The 13,745-nt window shown below is 36.9% G+C and overlaps 1 protein-coding gene across 8 annotated transcripts in view; it reads left to right on the top strand.

Annotated features, from left to right (window-relative positions):
- The window catches only part of TDRD3 (tudor domain containing 3), a 91,987-nt gene that overhangs the window by 63,655 nt on the left and 14,587 nt on the right, over positions 1-13,745 (top strand). For all 8 annotated transcript variants that reach the window (XM_041407239.1, XM_041407241.1, XM_041407242.1 and 5 more), the window contains exons 11-12: positions 4,290-5,128; positions 7,060-7,185. In XM_041407239.1, coding sequence (XP_041263173.1) covers positions 4,290-5,128; positions 7,060-7,185 — 965 coding nt within the window. The remainder of the gene's footprint in view (positions 1-4,289; positions 5,129-7,059; positions 7,186-13,745) is intronic.

The raw sequence follows: 13,745 nt of genomic DNA, 5'->3' as shown, positions 1-13,745 counted from the left end.
TATAGTACATTTCATACATTTTAAAGAATAATGAATTGTCAGTTTTTGTTTGAGTCCTTTAATCCAGTTAGTTAAAGTTTATAGTGAATACAATGCAGAATGTTTTGAATTTTTTTGTTCACTTCTTTATTATAACTCTTCTGAGCTTGTAATTGGTTTGTTTCAACAGAAACATGCACTCAGGTCCCTGTTCCTCAGTGTTGCTACATTTTGGAAAAAATTATATTGATATTTATTTAACTTGACAAAGCTCTTGGATAATGGGAATTTTACTTCATGACATGAAGTGTGTGCAAATGTATCACTAATTATCTTCTAATTTGTAGATCTTTTGGCCAGTACAAGATAGAACATGCCCTGGAGGTAGCTGTCTCAAAGATATACTTCATACAGTTACATAAAAGTATTACTCAGTCTGAGAGGAGAAACCCAAAACATTGCCACCATGGCCAGAAGGGCCATGGTCATTGAATTTAGCCACATTATTAAACATGGTACAATCCACAGGAGAGGACCACAGGAAGCCGTACTCTTTAAATTCCACTATGTATTGAGCAGTGCTTTGTAAATTGTGTTGGCTGGGATTTCCAAGTGCAGCAGGTCCTGCTGGTTCTTTGTAATCAGGGAAATGTAATTGGTCCTGTAGTGTCCTCTTGCATCATCACATACAGAAGCCAAAATGAGTAACGTGAGTGAGTGAGTGTTCCATACTGACAAACACTACTTGTCATCTCAAAACTTCTGAGCAGATGACAAGAACCTTATCATTAATTTTTAAATGTATTTTTTCCAGACCATGTTCCCAAACCCCCTCTGGTTGCAAAAATGACGACTGGGCAAACCTATCCCACTGTTTGAGAGTAGCTTACTACATCTTCTTGTTAAATGCCAAATTAATATTTCTTATAGCCCTGTAGGAGGCATTACTTTTCTGGGAACAGTTGGTAATGGTTTGTTGGAGTTGGGGCAGGAAGTAGAAGCAGTTGTGGTAGACAACTTTTGAATGGGATCCCTTGATGCTTTTTTTGATCCCTGTTTCTCATAAAGAAACTTCAGAATCCCTTCATTTTTTTGGTGATCAAACCAGACAGCACAAATACACGAAGAGCCAGTATTATTCTCATCTCGTGGCTTTTTTTGTTGACTACTGTTGACAAAGTACCATTTACTGTTACTTGGCAATTTCCATTTGCGAGTGACTTGTGCTTGAATGTCAATCAATCGGTTAATGTGTTCTGCTCATTTAAGGCTGTTGTGTATGATGCAGTCCCCAGGGAAGCTTTTAGGACAAGAATTGCACCTCTGTAGAAAACATAAGTTTATGGGATTTTGCATACCTTAGGCTTAGACTAAAAAAACTCAGGTGTTTCATGTCAGCCTTTATATGTCACAGAAAAGAGACCTAGAAGAAATAACTGTGTTCACTGTTTTGAAATTCTCTAGTCACTTTACCTGCTGTAGTATTATTTTAACTTTCCACTGCTGTTTAAAAAAAAAAAAATCTGTAATAAAAGGATGCAACACAATTTCAATCAGCTTGTTGCTTTTATGTTACGATCACATTATGTTGTGTAGACAATAGCTAAAATTACTCCTTCTATGTGGTGAAATTGAATAGAAATTTCAGTAAACTTTTTTGAATTATAGAAGAATATGTTTTGGTTTTTCCTTGAGGCTTTAACTTCAACTGCTTTGAATGCACTTTTGCTGTATAGAGTCCTTGTACCTTGTATGTACTAAGTACTGTCACTACCCATCTCAGCTCAGGAGATATTTATTCATTTAGAAAAAGGGCAAAGGACAGCCCTTAAGAAGAAACATTTTGAGTTTAAGTCAAACCTAGGAAAGTATTACCATTCACAATCTAGTCATGAACCTATTCCTGTTATTTTTCTGTTGGAACAGTGACTTTAATTAATTTAATGTTACAAAATATTAAATAAGATGATTTATAGTGAGTTGTTAGATTTTTATATGCATTTTTCTGTGATGGTGTGTACAAGGGAGTAAGCATTCAGGAGTCATCGAACTGTTCAATCATTTAGTATGTAATTAACATTAGGATAGACCTAAGAGCTTAGGTTGGGCATGTGAAGAGTGGAAGCCTGAGCATTTTACAAGAAGAGATGAGATATAAATTACGAATGTTGTGAACAAAGACTGTTAATTAATTAATTTGGAAGTGAAATCTTTCTAGATGATAGGAAGTCTGTATGATTGGTATTATACAGGAGTGGAAGAGTATAATGAAGCTATTTAGTGAAAAGTTACAGATATAAAGAAAAACAGTATTCTCATATCTCATTTGTAAAGAAGAAATAAAGAAGTACTTCTAACTTTAAAAGTGTTATTCTAACAGAACAAAATTAATTATACAAGATTTAAAGTCATCTTTACATTTTTAAAAATAAAATGCATATTTATACTCTTGTGTCTTTCTGAGTAGTATATATTTACATATTAATTCATTAAAATGTGATTGGTTTCAAACTAATATATTATAGAGTAAGATGTATTTTTACCAAGATCGTGTTCAGGCTAAGCCATATGTATCCTTATGCCATGTAAAAAAAACAAAAGCACCAGGTCATTTTAGTAAAGCAAATGTGACTTTTATAAGTTATATGTAAAAATTGAGCTAGATTCTTATTGGGAAATTTAGTAAATTAAATTGATAAAAATTCTGTGAGCTACTACTAATCATGTGATGCTTGAAAGGGTTTTTATAAAAGAAAAATAAACCAGGTAAAATTTACATTTTATTTTTAACTTGCAATCTTGCATGTAGTTATGCAAGTTGATACATTTGCTGTCAGGTATCAGCATTCATTGTTTGTAGTGGTAACATTCCTTTCAGTGGGAATGTGTGAGAGCCTGACTGCACAGTCCCACCACACCCATGCACATGCCAGGCTCATGGACACAAGCAAGAAAATGACACCTTTGCAGCCACCCACATGGCACAAAATTGCTCATGTAAACATGAATCCCTTTAATGGGTTTATGTTTTCCTTTTCCATCAGGTTTAAAGTCTGCTAGCAGATCTGATACCCAGCCACCAACACGCACACACCCATGTGGGTCTGTCCTGGCCAGGAGACCCCTGACCTGTGGTACCCACTTCACCTCTGCTCCAGCTTGTTGGCTGGTACAGCCTGGAGCTGGTAGGAGGGTTACATGAATGTACTTTATATAGCTTTGGCCACTGTGTGAGCCCAGACCTGGGGTCTCCCTGGCAGATGGCCTTCAAGACCCATGGTCTCTCCAGTGTTCATGGTTTCTCTTACTGTTCCTTGTCCCAGTTACCAGCTTATCCTATCTCAAATTTGCTAGTTTAAAAACATGTCCCCTCACATACACAACAGAGAATTTAGAAAGAGAATTTAATAAGGAGATGAGACAGGTTACAGTGATCACATGCAGGACTCTATTGACCAGGAAACTACTTATTTGCAGCTCTCCTGTTTAATCTCATTTCTTCTTTATTTTCCCCTGGGTTCATCTTCATTTCTCCCCTCCTTTTGCTCTTCACCTAAACAACCCATTACAAATTTCATGTTTGCCTAAAAAGCTCCTAATTCCATAAAAAGTTCCACAGATGTTCACAGCTCCCTTCCTCTCCAGCAGGCCATAGCATGTTTACTCTCTATTTATATTCATGATAATCTTGTCTTTATTCTCATCGGTTAAGAGTTCTGGTTGAAGCTCTTAAAGGTGGCGCTTGAGAAAGTCCTGTTACAGCTCACTGATCAGAGTGTCCAGATTCCTGGGCTTTGCTACTATTTTTGTTATCTACATTTTGCCAGCTCTGCTCATTTAATCATTTCTGATTCTTGTCTTTTCTCTTGTATCCTGAATAACTGTTAACAAGGTATTTTTACAGAAAGGTTTAATTCAGATTAGAAGTATTCCCTTTTCATCCTCATTTTCCTCTCTCCTCCTTTCTCCATCTTGGAATTCTGTTTTTCTGTCTTAAAGGGCTCTTACTCAAGTGGGTTGTTGATGTCCATAGGGAGGAACAAGTAATCTCCTGGAAATTTATGTCTGGCTTTTCTCTTGCTCATAGGGGCTTGGTTCTCAGTACAGCCCAGAGTAGAGTATATTTTCAGATAACTAGGAATTGCAGTTCAAATGTGTCTGGTAAATTCTCTGTGTGTACCATTCCATTTCCATGTCACAAAGGTGCATATATTTCTGAAGAATACTGTTCCTTTATCAAAGTCTGAAACAGTATTTATAAAATGTATTTGTGTGAAATATGTTAATTGAAATAATTTTTTTCTTTGTAGAACCAAAATTGCAATTTCAGCCAACACATCAAGTACAGCACAAAGTTATGAATATGGAACAGAATGGCATCAAAGAGAATCATTCAAGACACGTTTCTCGCAATGACATGAGACAACCGAGGAATGAGAAACCCCCTCGTTTTCAAAAGGATTTTCAGAATTCAAGGCAGGCTTTGGAAAGTGGTGGGTTACCAAGAAACAGAGGTCCTGAGAGGCACAGCTCTTTAGAACACTGGACAGATGAAAAAAATAAAAGTGACAGACATTATGCTAGAAGTGATAGGTCAAAGGATTTGGGTTATCCCATAACCACTCACCAGAGTGATATTACTTTCAAAAAAAGGGATAACAACATGCAAAACAGAGTAGGAAAAGGAGTGTCTTTCTCAGAATTCAAGGAAAATTCTGCTGCTCAAGATGTGACAGACAACAATAACCAGAAACGTGGTAAAAGGGACAACCAAACACACAATTCCGAAAATTTTTGTGATAGGAAGGCACGAACAATAAGTAGTGAATCCTTTATGGTAAAACGTGAGCAACATTTTGGTGTTAATAATGACTACCAAAATCCCAGTAGGACTGATAATTTTAATGCTGTACCAAATGGAGATACTGAGCATCATCAGAAAGGAAGACGAGTAGGACCTATCAAATCATCAGGACCCACTGCGATCCCATCTTTTGATGATAAAATGTTGTATTACAACACCGGTCCCAAAAGGAGAACTGGGCCCATCAAACCAGAGAAAATACTGGAACCATCGAGTCACATGGAATATGGAAAAAGTTGGAGACCAGGGGATCAATGTTTTGCTCTTTATTGGGAAGACAACAAGGTATGCCTTTGCCAAATGAGAACTATCTCAAATTGTACCTCTGGTGTTCTCTTACTCATGCATGAGAGATATTTATCACACTACCACAGAGACATGGTCTTTGTTCATAGATGTGCAGTGTGCTTCTTGCCTAGCTCCATGCTTTGTTTTTTATTTTATGACCTATGTCACTTACGTTCACTGCACAAAACTTTTAAAGTCTCTAAATCAAGTCCTTGTTTCTCTCATGTACATGGGAGGTTAGGATGTCTTAAGCTCCTTACTGAAGCATTTGACTTAAGTGCCAAAAATTTGAAGGGATGAATGTATGGATCTAGGTGCCCATATTCTTTGCTGAGAAACAAAACCTGTGTGCTGTCTAGACTATCTGTAGTGGTAGAGGTGTAATACCTTTTGCTGGAGCAAGTCAGCACACAACCTTTAGCAGCACAAAGAAAGAATAAAGTCTGCAGGAGTGGAGCTGTAAAAAACCTGCCAGTCTTCTTTCGATCATTACAGAACAGAAACGCAAAAGGCTTAATTTTGATTAGCACTTATATGCTATTAGCTAAAGAATTTGTGGACAAATTAATATGCTGCATGATAGTTTTGTATTACTGCTTTTTTATAAGTTTAAATACTTCATTTTCAGCTCTTTTCCCCATTAATAAGATTTCTCCTGCAGCAGGACATTTTGCTTTCTTCTCCTTTGCTAAGAAAGTTTTACACTGTTCTCTTTGATTTGTTATCACCTGTTCTCTGCCACTCTTCGTGAATAGTTTCCTTGGGTTTTGGCCCTTTCTGATGATCTGAGAATTACCTTAAATATTATTGTTCTTTAAGTATGTTTTATTCACACCTTTTTCTGCTTTTAAAGAATTTTTTGTTACATTTACTTTATTATATTTATTAAAAGCATTTTCCTTTTTTTTTTTGGTCTGTATTAGCTCAGCAGCATAACTTGATTTTTTCTGTTTTTTGCTGGTATGACTAAAACCAATGATAAAACATGCAGGATTTTTGGCAGTGGCCACATATAGTCAGTTGATTCCATTAAATAGGGATATGTAGCTTGAGTTGATGGATTGGTGTGAAGTATAATGGCACATTACTGAATTGTTTCCTATTTTCAGAGTACTTGCATTACTCTGAAATGAGATCTTGAAATTTTTGAAATTACAAACCTTGCAAGATAAATACATATGACATAATCCCAGACTGTATTCAGCAGATTAGAAGGTGTGTTTTGGGCAGTAATTGGTTTCTTGGTAGTTTAAGTAAAAGCTGCTACTCACTTCTAAGACAATTCTACAATGTGATGGTAAAATACAGTACTGAGCTTAACCATGTTAGGAGGCAGTGATATTTTTTTGTGTTCAGTCAGATAAAAGTGATTGAATACCTTCAAGAAAGCTATGTTTGCATAAATGTAAAAACCCCTAGTTTTGTGTTTAGAAAACACACTCTATGAAGAGGCAGTTTTATAATATTTTCATGATATTTTATCATGTTCTGTTGTGTGATAAGATAGGTATACTAGTACATACATACAAGCCATATCAGTATATGGCTGATAAGCACTTACAGATGTATATTTTAAGTAAACATCTTACTATAGCATTTCTCTGTATACAGCAGCATTTGTTCTAGTGATGAGTTTGTTCTGCTCTCAGGGAGATGAAAACAGATCTTTTAAATGCTCAGTCTACTTAAATAGGCTGCCTGTCTTCTCAGTGAGTATTCTAAATACGTTCTGCCATGTCCTTGGAGTCTGCCATGTGGAATTTTAAGATATCTGGTTTCATATCTGGTACAAATTTAAAACAAAATGTAATATTGACTAAGACTAAGTCTATATACACATACACACACACACAGACATATTTGAAAAAGAAGCTTTTAAGTGTTTGTGGTATTTCTGGTTGTGACCTTTGAAAATTTTTCTTTTTAAGTTCTACCGGGCAGAAATTGAAGCTCTCCATTCTTCTGGGACAACTGCAGTTGTTAAATTCTGTGATTATGGAAATTATGAAGAGGTGCTTCTCAGCAACATCAGGCCTGTTCATGCAGACACATGGGTATGTGATAACAAATTGTATTAAAAAATATAAACTACATAGTCTGTACAAAATATGTAACTCTTAACTAATTAATGCCTACTCATGCAAAGAATGCTACCTACATGTGTAGAAAATAGTTGCAAAGTACACGCACAAAATCTCTGATTTTACTTGTCTATATGAAACCTGATAGACATGTATTATGATGTGGTATTCTTCCTGTATAATAAATTTCAATTGTATTATTTGAAAATGAATAATTGATCTGTGAACCAAACAGTTTTATGCATGTTTTCTCTCTTAAAATTTGTTACTTACTTTATTCAACCCAATTTTTTGTTTTATTTCATGTACATTGTATGTCGTTCTGTAAGGGTTAGGAAACAGTCATTTAAAACATATGTTCTGAAGCTTTTCACTACATGTGTATGTATGACTAAAAATACACATCTGTATCCCTTTATTTTGTATCATGATTTTATTCTTGTTTCAATGATTTCTTCTTTGCCAAATATTGTAGTGGTCATGTATGCATCAAAATCTGTTTTATGAAGTTTAGAATGTATTAGCCTTATGGAAGCTGGAAATTTTAAAAGGCTTTATTAGTGAATATCATGGAAGCAGAGATACATTTCAATTAAAAAAATATCAAGAATGCACAATTCTTTGCTGTTTACTCTTACTGTAAAAGGCTGCACAAAAAATATACATCTGCATATTGATTCCTTAATGATGAGTTGACTGGGCTTATTTTAAGCTCTTACTTTTGGGTCATAGAACCATGTTACTACTGCTGCAGAGGCTGGACATCAACTCCTGTTTCCCAGTGGTCTTTTAACATGCATTATTGACTGTAGCTCTCAGATGCCTCCGAAATGGCCTTTTTGTACTTAAAAACATACCTGAAACTCCTCCCAGCTGATGCATTGCTGTTTGTATGAAAATTTACCCTTTATCTTGCCTTCTTTTTGTCCTACTAGCTGACCTGTAAGATGCTAGTTATGTACTGTATGATTGTATTATTTTAACCCTTTTTCTGGGTTAATAATCAGACTTTTCTTCATTTGATTGCAGTTTTGGGGAGTGACTTTTGTTTTACTTTAAGCCACTGAATGTTAGCTCTCACAGTCTAAGAACTTGGCCTAGTATTAAGACTAAGTTGATCCTGATAGTGAGGTGCCATTTCCCACTTGATCCTAGTAGTGAGGTGGTCATTTTCCCTCTTCTGCCTATGTCTGATCATGTGTTCTTCCTCATCCCTCTCCTCCCATGTTGGATTGTCAGTCATGTAGCCACAGGTTGAAATGGAATGAAATGGACCACGTTTTTGTTCCCCCAAATTGTCTTAATTTATTTCAGAGTTAGTTTGTTAAAGCTGACACAAGGGTGATTCTGACAGTAAGTACCATAGTCCTGACATCATGCTGTGTCCTGATTGAGTCACTAAGGCTTTCTCTGTTATTACTGGAGACAAAAGAGGAATTTCCAAGGACTTTCAGTCCATTCAAAAGTGAAAAATACCTTTCTCAAGGTTCTTTTTTTCTCTCAAGGTAACCTAGTTGAATTACATAAATTTAAACAATGAAATTTCAGATCATTACAGTTACACAAGGTAAATGCCAATCAACATCTTCACAGTAAACATAATTTTAATGAGTTGTTTTCTGACAAATTACTCTTTTGTTGCTCAAAGTTCCTTGCAGCTATAGGATATTTGCAGAAGAAAGTTGGTTAGGACCTACCTCTTCTTTATTTTTGGGTGCTAAGCATAATCCTCATTATGCATTTGCTGTTCTTAATCACCCATTGATACTCAGATTTGTCTTTTAAGCTGAACACTGTTGACCATTTTTCTTTGTCTCAGTGTTCTTATTGTAAAGAAATCTAGATAGCATGCACGAATGCAAAATAAAGTTATAATGCTGCTTAGTTCTTCGACTTAAGATTCAAGTAACTTGGGTGTATTTCCTATTTACAAGAGAACAAAACAGATTTTAAACTGACTTCAATGATTACTTTTCTTTCACTGATCAGTGCTATTGGCCCCAAGGAGCATGTATTACTGGAAATATTATGCTGATTTTTATTTCAGTTGTTCCAGATTATTTCCAGAGAGCTAAGTAAAGTCCCTTTTGCAGGTGCTTTTGTCCATCAGTGCTGGTCACTTTTAAAACATCCTAGGGGCACCGGAGCAGGCAATTCCCAAAAGTCAGAAGTCAAGCAGGCGAGGCAGAATGCTGGCTTGGCTGAACAGCAATCTTGTCTTGGAAATATAACAAAAACAGGAAGGTGTATGCCCAGTGGAAGCAGGGTCAGGTGGCATGAGAGGAATACAGAGATGCTGCTTGCCACTATAGAGAGAAAATTTATGCATCTGAAACTCAATTGAAGCTGCCAGAAATGTTGGGGGCAATAAAAAAGAAGGTTTTTTCAAATATATTGATGGCAATAGGCAGTGTAAAAATAACATCAGTTCATTACAGGATGAGGATGGTCACCTCACAAACAGGGACAGGGACAAGGCAGAGGTATTTAAGGCATTCTTTGCCTCCATCTTCAACATGGGTGATGGACCAAGGGTGTCTCAGTGCCCGGAGCTGGAGAACCATGACTGCTAGAATCAACTCACACCTGACTGTGGAATTGTGTGGGATCTGCTCCTCCAGCTAGATCCCTACATATCTATGGAGCCTGATGGGGTTCATCCAAGAATCCTCAAAGAACTGGCTGATGTAATCACAAAACCTCTCTCAATGATTTTTGAGTAGTCTTGGGAATCTGGAGAGGTCCCAGCTGACTGGAAGCTGGTCGGCACTATCCCAATTTTCAAGAAGGTCAAGGAGAACCATGGAAACTACAGACCTTTCAGTCTCACTTCAGTGTCTGGTAAAATAATGGAAAAGATTATTCTGGGAGGTATTGGAAAACCTGATGCACTCATCAGTCACAGCCAGCACAGCTTTGTGTGGGGAGAGTCCTGCTTGTCAAACCTGATTTCCTTCTATAACAGGGCAGCCCACCTAGCTGGCCTAGGAAAGCCAGTTGATGTAATTTTTTTGGACTTCAGTAAAGCTTTTGATGCTGTCTTTCACAGTACCCTCCTGGAGAAAATGTCCAGTTCACATTATGTGGAGTGTGAGCAGCTGGCTTTCAGGTCAGGTGCAAAGAATTGTAGTGAACAGAGTGACATCAGAGTTTTGGTGACTGGTCACTAGTGGGGTTCTGCAGGCTTCATACTCAGCCTCATACTCAACATCTTCATTTTACTTAGACATACAACTTAGACATAGGTCTCAAAGAAATAAGTTTGCCAATAACACCAAATTGGGAGGAGCTGTCGACTCCCTCGAGGGCAGAGATGCTCTTCAGAGAGACCCAGACAAATCAGAGAGCTGGGCCAAAACTCACCAAATGTATGAGGTTTAACAAGGGTGAGTGCTGGATTTTCCACCCTGGATGGGGCAATCCTGATTGTGTGTATACACTAGGTAATGAGAGGGTGGAAGCAGTGCTGCAGAAAGGGACCTGGGGGTCCTGTCAGTGGCAAGTTGAGTCATCGCTGTGCCCTTGCAGCCAGGAGGGCCAGCCGTGTCCTGGGGGGCATCAGATACAGCATCATCAACCACTCAAAGGAGGGGATTGTCCTGCTCTGCTCTGCACTGGTGTGACCTCATCTTGAGTACTGGGGGCAGTTTTGGACACCACAATATAGGAAAGACATCAAACTATTCGAGGGCATCTGAAGGAGGGCAGCAAGCATGGTGAAGGGCATTGAGGGGAAGCCGTGTGGGGAACGGCTGAGGTAATTTGGTTTGTTCAGCCAGAAGGAGACTGAGGGCAGACCTCGTTGGTGTCTTCAACATCTTTATGAGGGGAAGGTACCTACCTCTTCACTCTTGTGACCAGTGAAGGACCCAAGGAAGTGACATGAAATGGCATGATTCAGGGGAGGATATCAGGGAAAGATTTTACACCCAGAGAACACTAGAACAGGGAAGTGGTCACACTGACAGAGTTCAAGAAGCATTTGCATAATGCACTCATGCACATGGTGTGATTCTTGGGATATCCTGTGGTGGCCCAGGAGTTGGACTCGATGATTATTGTTGGTCCTTTCCATTCAGTATATTCTGTGATTACACTATTCTTCATCTTTCTTAACTGTCTGCGCTGAAAACATGTATGAGTTCTAATTCAGACTCCTTTTTGAAAGAGTTGCTGATACTGAGAGATTTAGTGAACTCTATCAAGGCATAAATTTAGCCTATGTCTTAGAATTGATTATTCTTTATTGTTTGTTTCAGTATTGTTTATTTAGTACTCATGTTGAATTTAATTTTTGTCCAACAAATACAAACCGATGAAAGCATACCACTGGGAGGAAGAAAAAAAAGCAAAGCAAAACATTGCTTGGCTAGTCACTTGAAAGAACAGCCAAAGTACCACAGAGACCTTATTTTGATGACATTACATATTATTTAAGCACCTCATCTTCTGGTCTGCCTTTGGCAACCTTTATAAGTGATTTTTGGTTTGTTTGGGATTTTTTTGGGTTTTTTTGCTTTGTTTTGTTTTCTCTTGTCTTAACTGTATATCAACTTTGCCTCATATTCTCAGAATACATTGTGCTTACCACCTTAATGAAAAAAGTATAATAATTGATTGTGTACTGTCCATTACCCAGTTTGCTCAGAGTTCTTGTAAGTTTTCAGTCTGTCTGACACCTTACATGTAGCTATTTATTTTTCTGATGGCTAGAAGTAGAAGATAAAGCTGAGTTTTACATGAGGTAAACCAAAAAGGTAGTGGGGATTTTTTTTCAATAATCACATACAATAGCAATATAAATACATTTAAGAACACTAGAACAGCTTATTGTTTTTCTTAGTGCCTGAAAAATATGTCCTAGGTATGCAATTCATAGATATTTTTAATAATAAAACTGCATTTGGGTTCCACTATTCTAAAGTTCTTATAAGTGTCCTGTATGTAACACTACAATATTGTATTCTGTAGCAGGGGTCACTTAAAGTATTTTAATAAAATAATTTTAAAAAAGTCACTGAAATGCTATTGTAGAAGTAAGAACTGCTTGTTTTTATTTGTAAGCAATGTAAAATTATACTAACAACTGAAAAGCTTTGAAAGGACTTTCCTGAATCACTTAATAATTTGTTCTGTGGAAAAAAAAAATAAAGTCAAGACAATACTTTAAACTCTAAGTCTTAATTTTATTCTCTATTTTGTAGGATGTTTTTCCCTTAATAAATTATGAAAATGTACAGTCTAAGTGTTTATCTTGTGACATTTTCCCCCAAAGGCAAGTAAGTCTTTGCTTTGTTTTCCATTCTCTATTTCTTTAGTAATGTCATAGGCTTTTTTCCACCCTATTTACACTACAATTACCTTTTTTTGTTTTCTACTGCTGTATAAAGGAAATAAAGATCGTAGTCTTCCCTCTGTATGTAGTTTCGCTTACATAATGGCCTTAACTGCTTGTTCTCTAAACAAGCTGGAATTCTTATGGATTCTTTGTTTACAAATATTCTAATTCCTTAAGAATTCCAATTATGAAGTGAAGCCTAAGTTTAACTTAGTTTCCTCTTCTTGCAGTATCTTGCTCTGTATTTCTGCATAAAGATAAAACAAGGCAAAAATTCTTATTGAGACATAAATATTATATATATTCCTGGGTTTTCTAGAGTTTGTTTATTCTGTGGAGACTGAAAATCCACTTTGCAGGTTTTCTCAACTCATTCCTCCAGTAAGGAATGAGCTGAGGAAGGAAAATAACAGGATTGCAGTTAATTCTTTCCGGTAGACAGTTCAGTGTTCAAGTTTGATAACATTGTGTCTTGTCACAGGCTTTAAGAGCTTCTGTGTCTGTTGAATTACCTTAAACTGTAATTCAGGGCTTGGTCGTAGCTTTCCATTTCAGGTAAGTGAAGAGGTAAACTCCTCTTAGTTTTCTGAAGGTGTTTGAACTGTCCCCAGCAGTGTAAAGAGCAGTGCTGAAAACCACAAAATGGTAAAGGTTTTCTTTAAGCTGGAGAAGACTTTTGCTTACCTGTTTTATGGAGGTGTTAAACCCTTCAAATGTTTTTATGACAGGCTAATAACTACTTGAAGAATTGGGTGCTGTTTCTTTATGGCTCTTAGGCCTGGATGCCCTTGGCAGAAGACTGTGGTCTTCTTGTGTTGTGTGTAAAGCAGGAAATGTTTCCCACTGAATAATTAAGTAGGTGCAGTAGATGAATGTGTCCTGGTTGGATCTCTTACATAGCTTCTGTCCTCATTCACTACACAAGAACTGAGGCTGGTAAAAGAATGGTACAGTCAACTTAATTAGTTCTAAGATTCCTGTAGGAAAAATGTCCCTGAGTATTGCATCAGAGAAGACTTTGGTGTCTTTAATTCTTTGGCTTCTGTACTGTTAGGAAAATCTTTAGAATAATTTTACAGTTCAAAATAATTCAGTGACTCAATTCATTAAATGAAGGATGAGTATTTTGGGCTACTCACCTTCCTGATTGATGGTGGACATTTGTTGAATTAATCTAAAACATTACGAGTGTGAC

Source organism: Onychostruthus taczanowskii, unplaced genomic scaffold, assembly GCF_017590055.1.
Source record: "Onychostruthus taczanowskii isolate IOZ18803 unplaced genomic scaffold, ASM1759005v1 scaffold26, whole genome shotgun sequence".
Taxonomy (NCBI): Eukaryota; Metazoa; Chordata; class Aves; order Passeriformes; family Passeridae; genus Onychostruthus; species Onychostruthus taczanowskii.
This window is presented reverse-complemented; position numbering and strand designations above follow the sequence as displayed.